This window comes from Vulpes lagopus, chromosome 5 (genome assembly GCF_018345385.1).
Source record: "Vulpes lagopus strain Blue_001 chromosome 5, ASM1834538v1, whole genome shotgun sequence".
Classification (NCBI taxonomy): domain Eukaryota; kingdom Metazoa; phylum Chordata; class Mammalia; order Carnivora; family Canidae; genus Vulpes; species Vulpes lagopus.
The window spans coordinates 71,047,494-71,069,877 of record NC_054828.1 but is presented as its reverse complement, the minus strand read 5'-3'; the positions used below and the strand labels follow the sequence as shown (position 1 = coordinate 71,069,877).

The following is a 22,384-nucleotide window of genomic DNA, read 5'->3' as shown; positions in this document are numbered from 1 at the left end:
ATCTTATTCTTCCCCTTATTCCTTCTTTTGCTTAATTTGTTTCTTTCCTCTGAAAGGTATCTCTAAGAAAATTAATAAATGCTATGTGAAAATTTTATAAAAATGTCTCCAAAGTAGCTTTGATCTACAGTATGGGATAAAAGTCAGTCTGAATGGAATGTCAACATATGTATTTTTTTCCCTCAGCTTTTAGAATGATTCCATATCCACTAGAAAAAGGCCATCTATTTTACCCTTATCCGAGCTGCACAGAGACTGCTGATAGAGAGCTATTACCTAGTAAGTAAATATTCTAGTTTTCCTAAACTTAAAAGTAAGATGGTGCTTCATAGTATTTTCTCATAGTAAAATTGCCTTTGGTTGAAATTCAGGATACTGTTTAAAATACTATTTTAGTCATTTCTTGGATGTAGTTGCATAATTCCATTCATTTCCTTACATTTTTGGGATAAAATGCTGTGTGAGATACAATGAGAACACAAAAGTTGAAGATATTAAAAAGAGCAGTCATCTTACAAACATTTGAAGAAGAAATAATACCAATCCTTCACAAATTCTTTTCAAAAAAGAAATGAACACTTCTCAGCTTATTCTGTGAGACCAGTATTATCCTGATACCGAAACCAAAGGCATTACAAGAAAACTGTAGAATGATATCCCTCATGACTATAGACACAAACATGTTCAACAAAATACTAGCCAACTGAATCCAAATACATATAAAAAGGATTATGCTCCATGAGCAAGTGGGACTTACCTCACAAATGCAAGTGGTTTAACTTTTGAAAAGGTATTGCATCATGTTAAGAGAGTAAATGACAATGGATGCAGAAAAAGCAGCTGACAAAAATCCAACACCCATTCATGGTAAAAATTTTGAACAAAGTAGGAATAAAAGAGAATTTCCTTAACCTGATAAAGAGCATCTACTAAAACCCCATAGCTAACAGCATACTTAATAATGATTTTATGATTTAAACACTGAATACTTTCTCCCTAAGATAAAGAATAAGGCAAGGATATCTGCTCTCCCCACTTCTCTTCAGTGTTGTACTAGAGATCTTAGTGCAGTCAAGCCAGGATAAAAAAGGCATTCATGTTGGAAAGGAAGAAGAAAAACTGTCTTTATTCACAGATGACATCATAATATAGGAAATCTTAAGAAATTCAAAAAATACTATTAGATCTAAAAACAAGTTCAGCAAGGTTGCAGGATATGATATTAGCATATAAAACTCAGTTGCAAAAATAAATAAATAAATAAAAAATAAATAAAACTCAGTTGCATGTTTATATACTGGCAGTGAAGAATCAGTCCAAAAATGAAATTTAGAAAACATTTCTAATCACAGTAACATCGAAAAGAACAACCAATTTAGGAATAATTTAACAAAAGAAATACGTGGCTTATATATTAAAAACTACTTAATTTGCTGGGAGAAATTAAAGAAAATCTAAGTAAATGAGACATTCCATATTTATTGATTGGAAGACCCAATTTTATTTATATGGCAATTTTCTCCAAACTGATCTATAGATTCAATACAATCCCTATCAAAATCCCAGGAGGGATTTTGCAAAACTTGACAAGCCGATCCCAAAATTCATATGGAAAGGTAAAAGACTCAGAATAGCCAAAACAGTCTTTACAAAGAATGAAATTGGAGGGACTAAAGTTTCCAGTTCTAAAAGGAGCGTTGTGGACTTAGGGGGAGAACCAGAAGTATGTAGTGTTTTGATCTCTGAGAGTCCCATTGAGTCCTTGCTTTCAGAAGTCAAACTTCTCAAAAGAATGGTCTGTACTTTGTGTCAGCTGCCTTATCCATTTACTCTTCTTCTCTGTGAACTGGTAAATTTCTGTGTAACTTTTCTTTTTATGATTTAACCATTTAGAAAGCATGCTGAAGATTATAAACATTAGGACCATGTTTCCTTATGTGATATAAACCTGTGCCACAATTTTTACAGTTCTGGGGCCGTTAGAACTCAAGTCTAAGAAGAAAAGTTGCAGTTTTACAACCACCAAGTGTAGTTAGCTGAAAAGTTCAAACAGATGAAATTTTAGGAGAGATTATAGAAGTTAAGTATGCTGTTATTTTTCTCCCAGGGTCTTTTATTTTCTTCCATCCTCTGAAAAAAGTTATCTGTTTTTCCTTTGAACTCTCAAAGCACTTTGTGTACTTCTTAACCTCCCTTCTAGATTGTAAACTTGAAGGCCAGCATTCTCTTTATCATCCCTCATGTATCTCTCTAATGTTCACCATGAAAATTGAATTCAATAAATATTTTAATTAGTCAAATGTATTAATGTATTCTTTTTTTTCAGTTTCAGAGGTAGAGTTTAGCAATTCGTTGGTTGCATATAATACCCACCACTTATTACATCAAGTGCCCTCCTTAGTGCCATAAACGTGCCAAATGCATTGTTAGTACCCAACAAAAATATTAAATATTATTCCCTTTTCTCCTTATCCTACTCCAAACTCCCAAACTGCTCACGAGTTAATAGAAAGACTGACAATCGAAAAAGGACAAACATTATATGGTCTTGTTCATTTGGGGAATATAAAAATTAGCGAAAGGGAATAAAGGGAAGGGAGAGAAAATGAGTGAAAATATCAGTGAGGGTGACAAAACATGAGAGACACCTAACTCTGGGAAATGAACAAGGGGTAGTGGAAGGGGAGGCAGGGGGGTGGGGGTTGAGGTGACTGGGTGATGGACACTGAGGGGGGCACTTGGAAGGATAGGCACTGGGTATTATGCTAAATGTTGGCAAATTGAACTCCAATAATAAAAAATAAATTAAAAAAATAGAAAGACTGATAATGTGTTAAGTGCTGCATGTCTACAATAGATTATAAGGAAGCTGGAATGGGGAGTGCCTATATCTCTAAGGTCAGGGATGATTCCAAATCTGACTTGATTAACTTGAGAAATGGTGAATCCATCATACAGCAGGAGGAGGAGGTTTGGGAACAGGAGTTGGGGAAGTAAATAAATTCAGGCTTTGAGTATGTTGCATATGTAACACACTCAGTTGTGTGTGTGCATGTGTGTGTGTGTGTAATAAAAAATACTTTATTACATAATCTATTTAGCACATATGTATTTTAGCACATAGCACATTTCATACATCTCTAAATAATATATGGGCTTAAGATGCAGATCAAATGTATATATTATATAAATAGTGATTGTTGTAGGTATTCTTTGGGTACAAGGAATAGCTGTTTTAAATTGAAAGGGAATTTGTTAGAAGACTAGGATTATCTCAAAGAATCCAAAGGCAGCAATTACAGTTGGACCTCAGAAGGGACTAGAACCAGAAATTAGAAGGCTATCAGGATTTCCAGGAGTCACTTATCTGTATATCTCTATCTCTGGCTGCCTTTTTCCATTCTCCTGTTCTCACTTTTTCTCCTTCCACAATGTCATCTCCTCTCTGTATGAACTCTCATTTCTGCTTCTCTCAGTGTGTCTGCTTCACTTTTATATCTTTCTCTTTGTCGTTTGGCTTTTCCTTCTTAGACAGTGATGTAGCCAAACTTGATGCCTCCTACATTGCTCTAGTTTACATGTTATCAGTTCAAGCAAATAGTATAGCATGAATAATATTTCAACCCTGCTTCTGAAACTTCTGGGAGGGCGCCTGAGTGGCTCAGATGGTTAAGTGTCTGACTTCAGCTCAGGTCATGATCTCCAGGTCCTGGGATGGAGCGCTATGTCAGGCTCCCAGCTCAGCAGGGAGTCTGCTTCTTCCTCTCCATCTGCCTCTCCCCCTGTTTGTGCTCTTTCTCTGTCTGTCTCTCTCAAACGAATAAATTAAAAATCTTTTTTAAAAAATTTAAAAAAATAAAACTTCTGGGAGAATCTGATTTATCCAGGTGTTCATTCCTGGTCCAGTTAGTCATGGCCTAGGGACAGGTTCAGGTTGTGTAAACAGAATTGCCAGGGGTTCCAACATCTCTTTCTCTCTACATCTCTTTATCACCAAACCAACTTGGGAGCCTTCATTTTTCTAGGTATGGATGAGATCACTAAAGGGAGATTGTGCAGAGTGAGAAATAAACTGAGAGTGGAACCACAGGAGAACAAAAATGTCGAAGGAATGGGTGGCTGATAAGGAGTTCGGAAGATTCAGTGAAGGAGTGGTCAGGAGACAGGACAAGAACCAGAACTAGATAGGCTAGGAACTAAAAGGAGCAAAAAATTTCCAAGTGAGGAGGAGTATCTGATATCAAGGAAGGTGATTACTATGAAGAATCCATTGACTCTGGCATTTAAAAGGTCATTAGTGAAAGAAATTTAATTTTCTTTTCTAGGATGGTGCTGGTCGTAGTTCTTGTTGTTTTTCCATTTTAACAGAAACACAGGTATTTAAGACTAATGAATAGTTATGGAACATCAATATGCAAGGGTATATTATATTAGGTTAATACAGTTAGCCTAAAATAATGCCTCCCCCCCCCCCAATTACTGCAAAAGTTGCCTGATACAAGGCCAATTTTACATAGTGGTATGAATAAAATCAGGGTTATTATCATGTATTGCCAGAGTCACAGGCTACAAGAACAGAGAGTTTGCTTTTTTGACAGGCCTTTATTATTTCCAGGGTACTTCCACATTTGCAAATTCCAAGAGGTAGGAGAGGAGGAATATGCTGGGATTTTGTTTGATTATATTGTTTGTTCTGAGAGCATTTGTCTGTATCTGACAATGTAGAATGAACAAATTTTTAATAATGTGGAGTTCTAAAACCCAGGAGTACTTAATGTTTTTGTTTTCAATTCTCCTTCAACCTTGATAGGACTTACAACATTCTGGAATTTGCTTATGAACCTCTTAAGTTCAGACTTGAACTATTCCCTTAGTTCACATAGCTATTTAGTTGTCTTTTATGCCTCCTGATAAATTTTTCTCTACAAGCCAGTGATGAAATTTGAACTTTACTTCCAAGGGAGTGTTTCTGTACTAGTCATCCATTATACTGATGTATTAGCCAAACATTGACTGACAAATGAATCTACAGAAAGCAATCCAAGCCATAGCTTCTAATGTTTCTAAATTTCTTTTAAAAAAATTAAGATACAATGTGCTTTTACTTTAAATGTGACTCAACCCTCTGGAAATTTTCTAGATTTTTAATAAGTTCCATTTTTGGCATATACTTTTTGAGTGTAGTATAAGGTATAAAAAATATGGCTACCAAAGGAAACTTAGGTGTAATCTTCTCTGTGAATCATTATGTTGAAAAGAGTAAAATTTATAGCTGACCTTGATTCAGCACTGAATTAGTCATCCTTTACTTATGCAGGATATTACATCAGGAATTCCTGGGTTTGTGTCAGCCCTGAGTAGTCAACTTCCTGGACTAATGAAGTCCCAGAGTAGCTCTCAGTTTAACAGACATTTATTGAGCACCTACTGTGGGCCAAGCATGATAATAGGCTCATCTCAGCATTGCTGTTCAGGTGTTTTTAATCAAATTTCAAATGAGATATAAGTACTTGAATACTATTAGTAATGAAATATCCAATCATTAGAAAAATAATACCTGAGTTAATGTGTGAATAGGATAAGACAAGGGACTTTACTTATGTTCCCAATCCTAGCGCTTTGGTGTTCTAGTTCAATTTTTACGGTGCTTTATGAAATGCTACACATAGAACGTTTATTAAAACTGGATGAAATTGTGGTTCTGGGAAGTCTGCAACCATACATCTGTCTCTCGATCACTATACTTGTCTCTGAGCTCCCAAAGAACAAGAATTATAACAATTCACATTTAAGGACTTACAGTGTTCATCATAACAACTCCATAGCAACTATGAGAGGGTTTAGCAGCTTATTCAGGATCACACAGCTTATCAGTGGCAAAGCTCTTTTTCAAAACCACCTCAGCATGACTTTACAATTAATGTTCTTTCCCACGATGCCATCCTATTCCCAGTCCCCAGCAGTTATCTGGCTCTGTTGATACACTGTTGATGCTGGAATAAATTTAATGGATGACTTTCTTCTACCTTGCTTAGCCAGAGATGCCTTGTTCTTTTTTAAAGCAACTGTTTTCCTTTTGAGTTTCAAACTTTGAACACATTAAAACTGGCTTTTGCTATATTCTTAAATAAAATACATTTCTACCTTTTCTCCCTTGCAGCCTTTCATCATGTTTCTGTTTACCCAAAGAAGGAGCTTCCTTTCTTCATCCATTTCACAGCAGGACTGTGTTCTTCTACAGCAATGATAGCTCTTCTCACACACCAGTTTCCTGAAATCATGGGTGTTTTTGCTAAAGCTGTAAGTATGATCTCAAGGACTTGTATAGAGTATTTGTAAAACACACAAGAAACCATCTCTGATCTATTTGTGCTAAACCAGTTGATCAGTGGAAGATGTTTGTTATAGTGAATTACAGGAATTGATTTGTAAAGTTGCTGCCATAAATATGTCAAACATAAGTTTTTGGTGACTTGAGCTATATTTTTGTTGCTTAAAGAATACAACAGTATATAACATGGTAAAGTTGGTCTTTGTAGATCACTTTTGGTGGTAAAAATAGCAATTGTTACTAGCTAAGGAATAATCCAATTCTTTTAAATGCTTTCTTTTTGGCATTTAAAAAAATTCCCTATTTTGGAGATAATTCCCTATTTTGATTTTTTCATTTAAGTGAAATCATTAATTGTAAGGTTTGCTGATGGAGAATAAGTAGGTAAGATGGGACAGATGGAACATTTGCCCTGGGTACAGAATGTGCTGTTTCACTCAAAGCTTCTCCCTATTGTATCTGCATGTTCTTAATTGCCCTTCCCCAACCTTGGGTATAGAACCCTGTGACCTTTATTTTTATTTTTATCCTTTAATTTGAACTACTTCCCCATTTCCTGAGCTAGGTCCAAAAGGTACTTGAGGACTGATGTTAGAGAAAATATCCCATGATTCTTTTCTTTTCTTTTTTTTTAATTTATTTTTAATTTATTTTTTTATTTTTTAATTTTTTTATTTTCTCTTCTACATAAACTTAGTAATTACTGTCACTGGCTCAAAGTAAAATGATCAAAAATAAGTCCCTTCAAGTCACCAAGCCTTTAAGAAATGTGTCTTTCTTGTACATCTTTGCGTTTTTACCAGGTAATAATAGTTCAGGCCCAAAAGGAAAATGCTAATTCATCTGTCTCAAATTAAAAAGCACTGAGAACCATAGAAACACTAGCCCTTTGTAATTTCTACAATTTTTCTATATGTCTCCATTCTAACTCCCTATTCCTCAAAATTTCTTTTTCTGCCTTAAGAACAGTTTATTTTGTGCCTTAAAGATTAGTTGGTTTTCTTCTGGCACTAGGAGTAAAAGCACTGGTTTCCCTTTTTCCCTGAAGGTCAACTGGATAATGTGTTAAGTTGCCACTGGCTGTAGGCCTAGGAGTCTGAGACTGCACTTGATTCTGGGTCAGTCTTCAAGAATGACTTTCCACTGTTGCTCAGGGAGTATAGATATTTAGGTTGGAAACTGACTATTCTGTTTTAGTGTAAAAGGGAAGTGTAGTGATCATACCCTGTTGTTCAGAGTGGTGCTGACCAGGGAGTGATTGCATCTCAAACTGAAATGACCTAACTGTATAATCTGACATGGAAAAAAATTGACTGGAAGGGGAATCCTGTCCATCTAACAACTGGAAAGATATATGCAGCTGTGTATTTGAGATTGCAGGCAAGCAGTGGGAGAGATGGTCCTTAGGATTCTCTCAGGGCATCGGCAAAGAAGAAAAATTGAGTGAGGAGAAAGATTTAGAATCTGGAATCGATATGTAGCGATTGTTAGTGGTATACTTTCATGAGGTCCTGGCTAAAATTAATGCAGTGTTTTCACTGTCAACTCTATCCATTGATGTTAGTATATGGTGTCTGTCTTTACCTGAGACATGGCTGATGCACCAGAGAGCCTTTAAGATTACATAGCACAAGCACCTTAGCACTCCTCTAGCAGAGTCTGAGAGTGAACAATTATACATTTTAAGTGGAAGCTGTTTTTATAGACCAAAAGTTATTAATTTCCTGTGATTCTAGTTAATGAACAATAAATAGGCATTTATTTATCATCCTTTGATATTTGTATAAGTTGATGGTATAGAGTGAAAAATGTGTCTCACAGCAAACTTTTATAGCTACATTGTATCCAGTGGCCTTTACACATACATTTTTCATTCCTAAAAGCAAACTATTTACTCAAGGTACCTGAAGACCAATATTTAGCATGCAGCAGTAGCAAGGGCAGGTTCCATTGAAGAAATTATGGAAAATGGTTACATCTAGGCCATCTCCAGTTTACAAACACAACATATAAATGCCTGCCAGCCAGCCAGCCAACTAGGGAGCTGGGGGCTCAAATTCTTTTTCCTCCACTTAATGGTCTATGCAGTAGGAACTTCACCAGTACCCAGGAGCTTGTTAGAAAGGCAGAACCTCAGGCACCACTCCAAACTTCCTGATTCTGCCTTTGAACAAGACCTCCAGGTGATCCTATATTGCGGATTTAAAACTTGAGAAGCCCTGCTCTCCTCTATGCAATATGAGGAATTTAGACTGTCTAGATAGTGCCACCTTTTTAAGTTAGAGAAGGGGCAGCATTGCAGAATGGTAATGAGCATAAGCTCTGGAGCCACACTGCTTTGCTCTGAGTTCCAGCCCTGACACTTACTGGCTGCACAACTTCAGGTAAGTTACTTAACCATTTCTCCCCTTCTCTGTAAAATGAGAACAGTACTACCTCATAGGCCTTTGTGAGGGCTAAATGAGTTTAAGGTATGACAAGTGTTAAGAACCATGTCTGCCCATAGTAGAAACTAGGGAAGTGTTACTGTTGTCGCCACCTGTCATTGTCATCATTATCACCAAAGTGCAGCTGTGTTGAGAAATCCTACCCCCTTCATGTTGGGAGGAGCTGTGTCCTGATAGTAAACTTAAAATGTATTTTCCCATAGAAATTGCAATATAAATGGTGGTTAAGTATCATTTAAATATATTGCTGGTAATATTATCACAAATAATATGTGTATTTGTACTAATAAGAGTGGAGAAATGTTTCAGATTCTGAGTGCTGGCAAACCACTTTGTAGAACAGAAAGCACTGATAAATTGCAAACTGCCTATGTTAGGATTTTCAATTAGGTCAGATATTTGATAGCCAAATATAGTGGAAGTCATTCTATTTTGTAAACCAAAGCAATTCAATAAAATTTCCTAAATTCTTTCCATTGTTATCATGGTTTCTTCCTCATCTAATACTCTTTTGTATTGGCTCATATGCTAGAGTAAATTTATTTTGAATTTGTTAAAATATGTTACAAAATTGCTTTTTTTTTTAAGATTTTATTTATTTATTCATGAGAGACAGAGAGAGAGAGAGAGGCAGAGACACAGGCAGGGGGAGAAGCAGGCTCCATGCAGGGAGCCCGATGTGGGACTCGATCCCGGATCTCTGGGATCTGGCCCTGGGCCAAAGGCGGCACTAAACGGCTGAGCCACCCGGGCTGCCCAAAATTGCTTTTTTGTGAAGTCAGGTCTAGGGATTAATGATTTTTAATAATCCTGACTGTATATCAGATTGAGATAAATGGGAGGGTACAAACTAGAATGGCTAGTGGTTTTTTTAATGCTTCATCTTTTGTATGATATGAAGCTACGTGGAATAAGGCTTTAGTTTCAGAAAGTTAGGACTTTTTTCTTGATTTTTTTTCTGCTGGCTGAGATGAAAACCAAGTCTGACATTCAACATAGAGCAATAAAAAAAAAAAAAAAGCATAAATCCCTGGAGATGTGGAATGTGCTGATATCAGAGCTGATACTCCAAGGCCAGAATTCCTGAAAAAGGAAAAATTGCTTTTAAGTGGTAGGTCATTTTCTCACCTGCTTTGAAGCCTGCTGGGTTAAATATGAGAGTTCAAAGTAAGGGTAGCCAGCAAACCAAATGAACTGGAATCTGATTCTGCTTATCTGAAAGGAGCTTCTTTATTTAAGAGCTGCACTGCCCTCTCCTTAGAGAACCAATCTTCATTTAGCCTGGCCCCTTTCATTTCTGTCCTGCAAGAAAAGCTTTCTTGTTAGTAAGCCTTGGGAGGGCGTTATCACAGCAGTGAAGACTACAGATGGTCTTTGGGGATTTTAGTAACTTACTGATGAATTCAGGCTTGTGGCATGTGACTTTAGTATTTTGAACTCAGAAGTGTGTTTGAATATAAAAAATCACTAGTTGGGTTTTAATTGAAATAGGATAGATAGCCTTAGCAACTTGGCAGAAAAAGGTGTTCATGGGTAAAGACAGGAATCAGAAAGATTCCTAAATAAATAGTTTGTTTCACTAAAGCAAAACTTTATTGAAATCTTTTTCACTGAACACATATTGTAGTTGTGCTGAGGTGGGAATGGCCCTGTTTCCACATATTTTTACTAATCTTTATGTGGGAAAATGTGGTTGGACATGCCAGTGATGAATTTCTGAGCAACTCATAATTGGCTGGCTCCACTGTAACTAGGGCCTAACAATCTGCTTGATTAATTCTTTAAGGACTACATTAGCCAAGTTGTATGATTTCCAAAGATATAGAAGGTCAGATGTTATACTAACAAAAGACCTTTCTACAGAATGTCTCACTGGGATTTCTTCAGCCCCTTCCCAAAAATAATTAACATTTTTCTCCCCAAATTACATTTTAAAAAATAATAAGCAGAAATAAATGCCACATGTGTTTTACTGAATAGTGATAAAAACTTTTGAGGTTTGTACACTATTCTCATTATTTTTTTCCAGGGCAAAGATCATCTTCATACCTAGGGGAGTTGATAATTATAACTCTATATTGATATATGCCAATAGAAAAAAATATATTATTTCTAAAGTTTCCTAATTTTTCCACTGTCATAACCAGTGACATGAAATCTGTTCATAGGTGAAAGTAATTTTTTATATTCTCCATATGATTTCATTCATACTAAAAACCTATGATAGTTGTATCCCTCTTTATTAAATATATAGGCCACATTCAGAAATTCAACCAACAAGTAAAACAAGTTTCTTCACTTTGTTTGAAAATGGATTACTTTTCCAAGCTGTGAGGCTTCTTTAGTTCCTAAGAACTGACATAGTTTTAAAAACATTTTGAATTGTAACCAAGCTTATATTCCCCATAAAATATTGTTCTGTAACCATGTTATTTCCACAGTAGGATATCCAAGGTATTTTCCAGAGATTATAATGATAATAAAAGGAGCCCATTGTGTGACAGGTCAAAAAACTAAATGTTTACATACATACAAATGTTCCTTTGTTAGTACCACTGAAATCTTTTTTTTTTAATTGTCTATTTTTTTATAATAAATTTATTTTTTATTGGTGTTCAATTCGCCAACATACAGAATAACACCCAGTGCTCATCCCGTCAAGTACCACTGAAATCTTTCTGTGGGCAGTCTACCATATTCCAATTTTGATTTTCTTAATTGGGATATTCCTAGCAAGAGAAAAGATGTTCTCTCCTCCCACTAAGGGCATTTCTCTATGCCTCTTTCTCACTGTTCTCCTTCAAAAAAGAACCAGACTGAAAAGTTTGTGAAATTGCTGATGTTCTTCTTTATCCCTATTTTCTGATTACTAGACTCTTCTTTTCAAAGAGGAGGGGAATAAAGAACAAAAGTTAAGACAATGTACTTTTTTTAGCATATGTTTATACCCCTTCCCCAGGGTCTGGTTCAGTTTTGAAGTTTGTGGAAAGCACCCTCTTTCCCTATTAACATGTGCCTGTCAAATCTGAAGTTCACAAAAGCTCTCCCTGAATTTATTTGGCAGTATATTTAATCATCGTTTCCCCCTCAAAGTTAACGTCTCAGTGCCAAAGTTTAGGACATCCTGTCACTGACTGCTACTGATATATTGATTGCTTAATCATTAGCACTTGAGGCAAATGGACTGCATAACAGTTTTCAGAAGAGCAGTGCTTAGATATTGATGTCAGTTGCTCACTCCAAACCCATTACACAAGTGATACTAGAATTCACATTAGGAAATCTACTGATTTGTCTTTTAGAAAACATCTTTGTTTTTTGCAGACCCAGCAAAGTTCTCTAAATGGAGAGAATAATGGGATACAGAATAAAATTATAATCTTGAGGAATAGTTTTTATTGGCTTCTTTCTTGAGTCGAACTTTGCTCCTTCTCCCACCAATTAAATTTCTAATGCTCCAGAGAACTAAATTTGTATGGCTACTTAATATATTAACGATTCTAAACCATGGGTCATTTAGATTTCAGTTAGTTATTATCTTTGTTCTTAAGAGTGTATACTTAGACTCTCATTTATTCTTACCTGAGCCATTGGAAGACAGATTGTGGTTTTCCAGTGTTTTAGATAGAGAAGTTTAAAACATTCAAGTTAGTGATTTACTTAAAATCACACAATAGATAGCCCATTAGTCATGATATAGATTCTTGGTTTCAGTAATATGTCACGTGACAACTCAGGCCATAACAAGTACAAAAGAATACATTTCAAACTAAATATGGTAATGATGAAGGGATGTAGAAAGATGGAGTGGTGATAGTAAAGTAGTTTTGCTAGGGAAGTCTTCCTTCAGGAGATGAATTTGGAGAAGAGTTTTAATTATTTATTTTTATTATTTAAATGTTTTAAAGAGATTATTTATTTGAGAGAGAGAATGAGCATGAGCAGCAGGGGGAGGGGTAGAGAGAGAGAGAGAAGCAGACTCTCTGCTGAGCAGGGAGCCCTATGTGCCACTCCATCTCAGGACCCCGGGATCGCGACCTGAGCCAAAGGCAAAGAGACGCTCAACCACTGAGCCACCCAGGTGCCCCTGGAGAAGAGTTTTAAATGAAAAGCCGATAGGGATTTTCAGAAGATAGGACACTTAGGTTGCAGAAATGCTTACTGAAAAATAAAAACATCAGTAGACAAACTGGCTGAAAAACTCTTCACTCTTCACAATACAAGCCTATTTGATGAACTCTAATATTTGATGAACTGTGATGCTTTAAGATAAAGAATGCCCATTTGCTTTTCTATCTTTTAAATGGGTTCACTTTAATTTCATTCCTATTCTTGCGAGTAAGCCACTTAAGAACAAAGAACACTGTTTGATTTCTATCACCTACTCAGACAATGGTATAAAGTACTTCAGCCTTTCTAACTGTCTGAAATGTACAGTGATACCAAAGAAACAGTAGGTACTGGTTTTTTTTTTTTTATTTTTATTTTTATTTTTATTTATTTATTTATGATAGTCACAGAGAGAGAGAGAGAGGCAGAGACACAGGCGGAGGGAGAAGCAGGCTCCATGCACCGGGAGCCTGATGTGGGATTCGATCCCGGGTCTCCAGGATCGCGCCCTGGGCCAAAGGCAGGCGCCAAACCGCTGCGCCACCCAGGGATCCCTAGGTACTGGTTTTTAATGAATCAGAGGGAATTTGATTGACTCTCTGAAATGTTAAAAACAAAACAAACTTTTAGTATAAAGCAAAATGCATACCCCATGTTTTAATATCACTCTTCTCTCAAAGTCAGAGGGTAAGTTTGAAGGATTATCGGGGGAAGTTTAACAGAACAAAATAAACTTTTGGTCTAAAATATAACTTGTGAGAATTTTCTGGCTAACATGGGAGTTTTAGGTAGCAGATGTACTTCTAGTAGTTATGTCAGTAGGTAGGAAACTTAGGTGTGTTCTCTAATGCTGATGAGGCCTCAACACAAGATTAGCTATTAATATTCTTTCTGAATTTGAGGAAAAAATAAAATTATCTTAGTTCTATAATGACATTAAGATTGCCTTATGTCCATCTCTAACAGCCATCTTCAAGAAAAGAAATTATTTGGGCTTCAGATGCTGCTCAACAAAATTAAGAGAACTGATATTCAAGAGAATTCAGACCACATATTCACCCTCTCACCTCATCCTATAATTTCAAGCATTCTGAAAATGAAACGTATATGTATTCTTCAAAGGGTCGGAGAGGGCTCTATTCTTTTTTTTTTTTTTTAAGATTTTTATTTATTCATGAGAGACCCAGAGATTGAGAGAGAAAGAGAGAGAGAGAGAGGGGCAGAGACACAGGCAGAGGGACAAGCATACTCCATGCAGGAAGCCTGTTGCAGGACTCGATCCCGGGACCCCACGATTGACGCCCCGAGTCAAAGGCAGACGGTCAACTGCTGAGCCACCCAGGTGTCCCAGAGGGTTCTATTCTTATTGAGCACTTACAAATTACCAGTAGGATATACAGAGAGAAGCAGTTTGGGGAAGAATTCAGAAGGGAGCATATTCTCACACCCTCTGTTAGGAACATGCCAGCTCTTGTTTTCATCTATTCAAGATGCCAGAGTCCCACTTTCTTTGTGAAGCCAGAGTTCAAGCTTTGACTCCCAGGTTAGCAGCAGCTTTACAATTAAATTTTAATCCCTTAGTGTTTGTTAGACTCCCATCTAGAGTATAGCTACAACTATTCTTGGCAGGCAAATACATTGCTGTGTTTCCTGCAGTCACAGTGAGATAGAAGAATGTTCTCTGGCTGGGTTGTAGATGAAGGCACTTCACTAATCTTACGCATAATTCATCCTTGGTTGCTGGGGTACTCGGAGTTGAAACTTTGCCCTCTGATAAAATTCAGCTGGATTTTTTATTTATTTGACTCTGATCCCTTTGGATTTGGCCCTTATTGGGAGCCTAGGGATTCTAATTCAACTAAGCCCTAGCTGTGTAGACTTTTCTTATTAATTTGCTCTTAGTGTATTTTAGTTATTGTTCAGACTGCCGTAAACAACAACAGCAACAACAGCTGCACTAAGAACATGCAGTTCAGAGGCCTGGAGACCCTGAAGAGATTCTTCTTTCAGTATTGGCTTATTGACTGGAAGGACTCCAGTAGGGCTTATCTTAGTTTGTTTTCAAAGTGTAGTTTTTAAAGAGCGTCTGCATTTCAAACTATGTGAACTCTTGTTCTATAGCATGCCAAAGTATGATAATGATTATTCTGTAATATACTCCACATTTTTGACATTCAAATTCATTATATTAATATGTTACTGTTGATGGACTTGTTGCTTCCTTCATTTATTCAATGGACAGATATGTGTTGGGCACGTTTACAAAGTATAAAATACAGTGTGTGTCCATAGGTACCTTGTAGTCTGGCAGCGGGGAGTTTGAGACAGGCAAGGGATGTATTAGTTATAAGACAGAAGCTACTACCACAGCAATAGATTAGCTCACCCTTGCATGTTTGTTCATTTGATTGGAAGCGACTGAGGAATTACTTTCACGTGCCTCACATGAGGTGTAGTGACCTAAAAAGTCATCTTCAACTCAGAGAAGACTTTCCTTTTTAGAAGACTCTGTTTAGTTAGGAGCCCTTTCAGTCACACAAGGAAGATAGAAAGAGGAGCCCTATTATCTTTCAAACATGAGACTTGTAGGACTTTTATCTTAACACCTAACTGACAAAGTTCATTTTTTTTTTTTTGGAGATTATTTATGTATGTATGCATGTGAGAGGGTGGAAGCAAAAGGGAGAAGCAGACTCCCTGCTGAGCAGGGAGCCCAATTTGGGGCTCCATCCCAGGACCCTGAGATCATGACCTGAGCCAAAGGGAGACACCTAACCTACTGAGCCACCCAAAGGCCCCATTCATGTTTTTATAAACAGTGGTATTTATTATATTTATCTGAATAGTTTAAGACTATCAAAAAATGAAGCGTTCCACAATTTAGAATTTAAGTAAGAAATGTCTCGCCTCAGATTCACATAGTAGCTGTCACTTCTTCATTTTCATCATCTTTTGTATCCTCTCATTCCCTAATAAGGACAGATTGACAAGGGGTATGGGGCATTCTGGTTTAGAAAATGAAATAACGTGATGTCATTGTGAAGCAGAATGGGATAGCAAGAGTTAGAACTGAAATTACTCGGGTCTGTGGTCATGAGGGAGAGACGAGAAAGAGCTATTCAGAACTTCCCAGAGCCTACTGTTAATGTCAAAGCTGTGTCCTGTAGTCACTGATTCTGAAAACCAGTTAATTTTTTAAAAATAATAAAAGGAGGGCAGCCCGGGTGGCTCAGCGGTTTAGCGCCGCCTTCAGCCCAGGGCATGATCCTGAAGACCCGGGATCGAGTCCCATGTCGGGCTTCCTGCGTGGAGCCTGCTTCTCCCTCTGCCTGTCTCTCTCTCTCTCTCTGTATTTCATGAGTTAATAAATAAAATATTTAAAAAATAATAATAATAATAAAAGGATATTGGGGTAGGCACTGAAATAAGGTTCCTTTTCCTTCTCTTCCAAGCTGAATTTTGCTAATCAATTCTGCATCCTAGATGATTCTACCTTTTTATAGGGGAACCACCAAGATTTTCTAAGTAACTAAAAAATATTTCCATTCTTTATTGTATCAAGCAAGTATATGTGCTAATTGGATCACTGGGTATATGACCTTGGAATACAGATTTCAGAATAGGAATAGGACCTATCCTTGGGGAGGTTATACTAATTAGGCATGTAATCAATAAAATATAGTGAAATGATGGAAGTATATGGAGTAGAAGAGTAGGCCCGAGATTATAGTAGGGGGTCAAAGAGTATACTGATTTAACCCAGTGTAGTAGCAGAAGAAAGGAAGTGAGACAGTTTGAACAATGACTTGGAGGCAGAAGACTGCAGGTCAGGCTTTGGAATTTACTGGTGACCATTGGTTCTCTAGCAATCCATCTGAGCTTGCTACATCTGCTGGAATAAGTAGAAATTATTATTCTTTGGGTCAGTTAACAGAATAGATATCTCCAAACAGTGAATTAGATGCATGATAGCATCTTCCAATTCAGAAGTCTAATTTGTTACATGCTAGTAAGGAGGCACATTCTGGGTTGTAAGAAGCCCACTTTCATCCATTCACCTGTATTCTAGTTTAGACTAGACCATGTCTGCCAATATTAGGTCTCTAGAGAAAGAGTTAAGTCAATTCCAGGCCCCCTGAGCTCCTGGCTACCACCTTCTCCCATAGGACTTGGACAAAGATAAGGAACACAGTTACTTAACTTTTATCTTTCAGATGGCATTGAGAGTAACCATATCTGTTGTTTGGCCTCAAGCGCCATACTGAATTTTTTTTTTAATTGCTTTTGAGCAATAAATTTTCTTTGGTCGCTTAACCAGTCATACAAGTTGAGACTTCTATCTTGATGTCTATTTTATACTATCTGCTCTGGGAGAACAGTTGAAAACTAATAAGTCAGTTAGATATTTTATGAGTATCAAAATCTCTTCCATTCAGAAATGTAGGGGGATCCCTGGGTGGCGCAGCGGTTTGGCGCCTGCCTTTGGCTCAGGGCGCGATCCTGGAGACCCGGGATCGAATCCCACATCAGGCTCCTGGTGCATGGAGCCTGCTTCTCCCTCCGCCTGTGTCTCTGCCTCTCTCTCTCTCTGTGACTATCATAAATAAATAAAATAAAATAAAAATTAAAAAAATGTAAATAAAAAAACCAGTATGAGCAATCAGCTTATGTCAGATTCCATGGGCTTATGTTACATAGGGAAATTATAGTGCAACCTGAAACATGCTTCTTCATGAATTCAAAATGGTATCACAGTTACATTCACAGTTGAATGTAAACCCTTGGAAAAAAAAAAAAAAAAGAATGTAAACCCTTGAGCTTTCCTATTGTGAAGGGTTTCAGAAATCACCTTTTATAAACTGCCTAGGGAAGGAGGAAAAAACTAAGATGATACCAACAAATACTGTCACTGTGTGAGTGGCTGCCTCCCAGCACCAAATTGTGCCAGTTCAGTAAAGCAAACAATTAGGATACTGTTCACCTTTTGGCTTATTCAATGGTATATATGTGTGTGTGTGTGTGCTGGGGAGGGGTGTGTATTCTAATATAGTTGACCCTTGAACAACACAGTTGAAAATCCACTTGTTATTTTTGACTTGCCAAAAATTTATTGTTGACTGGACACATATATTGTATGTCATATATATTATATACTGTCAATTTATTGTTGACTGGACACATATTGTATGTTGTATATATTACATATTCTATACTTTATTATATACTGTTACATAATATATATTAAGTATATATTATATACTTAATTATATACTTATAATTAAGGAAACGTTATTAAGCAAATTATCAGGAAGAATAAAATATATACTTACAGTCCTGCACTGTGTCTATAAAACAAATCTGCATAGAAGTAGACCTATGTATTTCCAACCTGTGTGGTTTGAGGGTCAACTTACTCTTTCTGAAAGAAGCACAAGGAAAGTACCGTGGAAGAACAAGTTGTTTGTGATTTTTGTACTCAAAAATTAAGAAAGCTCAGTAAGGAAATATGACAGGAGCCTGGTAAATAGCTCGGTTTTTACCTTGACAAATGCAAGAAGCCAGAGACCTAACTGAAGTTAGGATATCGGCATTTATCTCTTGTTCCTGGCAGCCACTCTATCTAGCAGCTTGTAGTGCACAAGAACTGTCTTCTCCCTTATCAGTGAACTGGTTTGTCATCCCTAAAGCTTTTTCATTGCTCTCCTCCCATTCACTGTGGCCTCATACATGATGAACCTACTCACTGCAAAAGTCCCATATATCATACGGGACATCAAGGCCTGTCAGATTCTAAGGTGGGAAGTAAGGGAAAAAAACCACATATTTTTAATTTTAGTTTTTTTTCTTTTACATTGTAATTTCTTAAGAGTTTGGTTTGATTTGTGCCATTTCTGGGCCTATAAGCCTCCCTAATGCATCACAGTTCTGGATAGAAAATTTCGTATCTCGGGCAGCCCCGATGGCGCAGCGGTTTAGCGCCGCCTGCAGCCCCCGGGTGTGATCCTGGAGACCTGGGATTGAGTCCCACGTTGGGCTCCCTGCATGGAGCCTGCTTCCCCCTCTGCCTGTGTCTCTGCCTCTCTTTCGCTCTCTCTGAATAAATAAATGAAGGAAGGAAGGAAGGAAGGAAGGAAGGAAGGAAGGAAGGAGAAAGAAAATTTCATATCTCTTATTTAGCCTAGAACCTTAAATGCTAGTGAGTTGTAGTTAACACTTAGCAGTTGTTAGGGTTTGCAGTGAAGCTCTCTTTTCGACCCTGTGCATATAACAAATGGACTCGTCCCTGTGCTTTCCCATCAGTGCCCCTGCATTGATGGACATAGATCAAGATGTTGTGCGGCCCTGCAGGGGCTCTGCACCATGTGACAGTCGAGGCTCATGCAGCTAGTTCACATTATTTCAGCCCTTATCTCAGCGTTCTCATTTCTCTGTCGTCCCCAGTGTATATAATATGTACTGGCTTGAAATTCCTTATATATTGCTTGCACATTCTTGCTCTTACGTTTCAGCGCATACCAGTTCCTTCGCTTTAGCACGCCTTCTCTAACTCCCCTCCACCAGTCCATACCTTGTCTTTTAAAACTCCATCTCAGAAGTCACCCCTGTGGAAAGGCTGATTAATCGCCTCCACCCGATTGCTGTATTCAGAGACTTCTGTTTCTCAGCCCATTCTTCAAACTGTTTTTCCTTTGTGATTGTTGCTTGTGTACCTTGTCACCCAACAAGCATAACTATCCTAGGAATGATGATTTTCCTGTTTCCCCTTGTCTATTACACACAAACATTTTGGAGGCCTACTGACAGCCTTCTTAGTTTCCCCAGAGTTCTAGTCCTCCTTCCACACCCTTTCCCTTTACATCATAGCTAACTGCCTGGAGGAACAGGGCACGTGTTCAGGGCTCGGCCTCCACCTCAGCATGTGTGTGGCAGCCCGCTGAATAGGTCCCAACAAATGGGAAGGATTTAACCCTTCGGCTTGGCAGCCTCTGCATTCTCCTCAGACACCTTCAAGAAGTAGATATGGGATCAGAAATAGGTCTGGAGACAGGAGCAGGGAAATTTTTAATGAAGGCTTTTTCCTTCCTTTTTACACAAGACCCATGCAGCTGCTGTCGGCAGCAGCTCACCCGACACTCTCCTGCTCTGCCTCTTTTCCAGGAGTCAGGGTTAGTTTAAGAAAAAGCCTTTTGCTAGAAGCCATGACCTCGTACTTTTATCCCCTCCATCTGGTGTGCGGCCTCATGGGGCTGTGCTGCTATGCAGGAGGTGAGCAGTGGAATTCTTTAGATGATGACTTCTGAGCCCACATGCGGAGGCAGTGGGGGTGGGGAGCAGGGAGAGCAGTGAGAGCCAAGATCGATGGACCAAAAAGTAAGGTTTGCTCTGGGACAGATCCTGACTATAGGTAGACTGTTTTCATGAGGTGTCCTTCCCCTAGCTCAAGTGGGGGCCCGGGTCTATGATGGATGAACACTGTGTTCCTGCAGTTTTCCCTTCTGCCTTCACAGTTGGGGTGCGCAAGTGGGATAAGTTGGATATGTGCAGGCTCAGGCTGTTTCTGAAGGAATGCATTCCAGGGTTGAACAGGGAAGGGTTCCCCTTGCACACGTCCTCTCTTGGAGCTGCTTTGTCTCACTGTCTTGGACCTAAACAGAAGTCCAGATTTTGAGTGAGGGCGGGAGGAGGGGTTGAGAGCAGCAAAAGTTTTTGATCAAGTAAGAATCTGTTGTCTGCCTCATCTTGTAGAGGTTTCTCTGCAGGGTGAATTCTCCTTGCCATGGTGTAGATAAATTACTTGTCTCAGCTAGAGATCCTAGGACTTTTACCAGGCCTTGAGTAGGCATCTTGCCTGGGATAGGATGGGTTTTTAGCACTCTCATTCCCTGTTCTTACTTTCCTAGCCCAGGAGTTGACAGCATTAAAAAAAAAAAAGAGTGAAATCTCAAAGGAAATTCTAAGAAATACTTCAGAGGCCCAAAACCTTAACAGTTTTCTATCATGGCTTCTCAGGACTACTTGTACTCTGCACACTCAGCATCACTTTAAAAGAACTAGATAAAATTAAAACAAATGTTTAAGTGTTAATCTGAAGAAGAAGAAGAAGAAAAAAAAAGAGAGAAAGCACTAGGAGCCAGAGTTGATTAAATGCAGACTGCTTAGTGTAGTGATCATTTTGTGGTGGTGGAAATAGTGGCAGAAATGACAGGGGATTCCTTGATGTGGCTAGAGAAGGCCTAGGCTGTTTCTTTTGTAAATTCTGCTCACATATACTCTCCTCAATATTTTGTATCAGTGTCTGTTCTGAAGGGGCTGGGACTCTGGCCCTTCCAGCCAGAGGCATGTTCTCAGGCTTTGAGAAGAACACACAAGATTTGAAGTGAGAAGCCCTGGATTTGAGTTCTGTCTGCACCACTCAGTATCACATGACCTTGGACAAATCACTGAACCTTTCTAAACAGCACCTGTACAGCGAGAATGTCTCTTGCCTTACAGGGTGGCTGTGAAAATTATGTCCATGGTAAAGCATTTTGTACCTGAAAATGCTTCTTACAAACATCACAGTTTTTCTTGGGGAAACTCCACCTTGAAAGTTGTCAGTAGGACAATGTGGATTAAATGTTCTTCCCTGGGGCCCTTGCGTGACTCAATGGTTGAGCGTCTGCCTTAGGTTCAGGGCGTGACCCCCATGTCCCACATCGGGTCCCCACAGGGAGCCTGCTTCTCCCTCTGCCTGTGTCTCTGCCTCTCTCTGTGTCTCTCATGAATGAATAAATAAAGTCTTTAAAAAATAAAAAAAATAAATGGTCTTCCCTTTTTATTCACTCAGCCTTTCTGGTCAGGCTTGCTTTCAGGGGCTGGTGGTGGTGAAGTAAAGTCACTGGATTTCAGCTCCTTTGGGTCAAAGAAAGAGAACTTCTGTGTCTAGCTGCTCCACCCATAGACTCATAGGCCTAACGGAAGTGAACACACAGTAGTTCAGAGTTAGGGGGCCCAGGGGAGAAAGCTTCACTTGCTTTTTTCAACTCTAGGATGACTAAAATGTCTTACGTGAGGAAGAGCCACAAAGCTGCTCAGGGATAATTTAAGCCATGAATGGGAAGTGAAAACATATACTTAAAAACTGTCCCTCTCTGAGCAGCCTGGGTGGCTCAGCGGTTTAGCGCCGCCTTCGGCCCGGAGTATGATCCTGGGGACCTGGGATCGAGTCCCGCGTTGGACTCCCTACATGGAGCCTGCTTCTCCCTCTGCCTGTGTCCCTGCCTCTGTCTCTCCTGAATAAATAAATTTTTAAAAATCTTTAAAAAAAAAAAAAAAAAGAAACAAAAAACCTGTCCTTCTCTTCTTTCCCTTTGACCTTTTGGGTCAGGGACAGGCATATTACTGACACACCACTGGCTATTGCCTGAAACCTGCCAGTCACCCAAAGGGAATAACAGCTTCTAGGAAAGTTCCATTCAGTGCAGCAACTGTGACATATTTACCTTAGTAAAGCCAC

General features: G+C 38.4%; 1 protein-coding gene across 7 annotated transcripts in view; it reads left to right on the top strand.

Annotated features, from left to right (window-relative positions):
- Positions 1-22,384, top strand: part of ST7L (suppression of tumorigenicity 7 like) — a 114,010-nt gene that overhangs the window by 59,672 nt on the left and 31,954 nt on the right. For 6 of the 7 annotated variants that reach the window (XM_041754681.1, XM_041754682.1, XM_041754679.1 and 3 more), the window contains 2 exons: positions 187-279; positions 6,161-6,300. In XM_041754681.1, coding sequence (XP_041610615.1) covers positions 187-279; positions 6,161-6,300 — 233 coding nt within the window. The remainder of the gene's footprint in view (positions 1-186; positions 280-6,160; positions 6,301-22,384) is intronic. The other variant, XM_041754680.1, reaches the window with a different exon arrangement.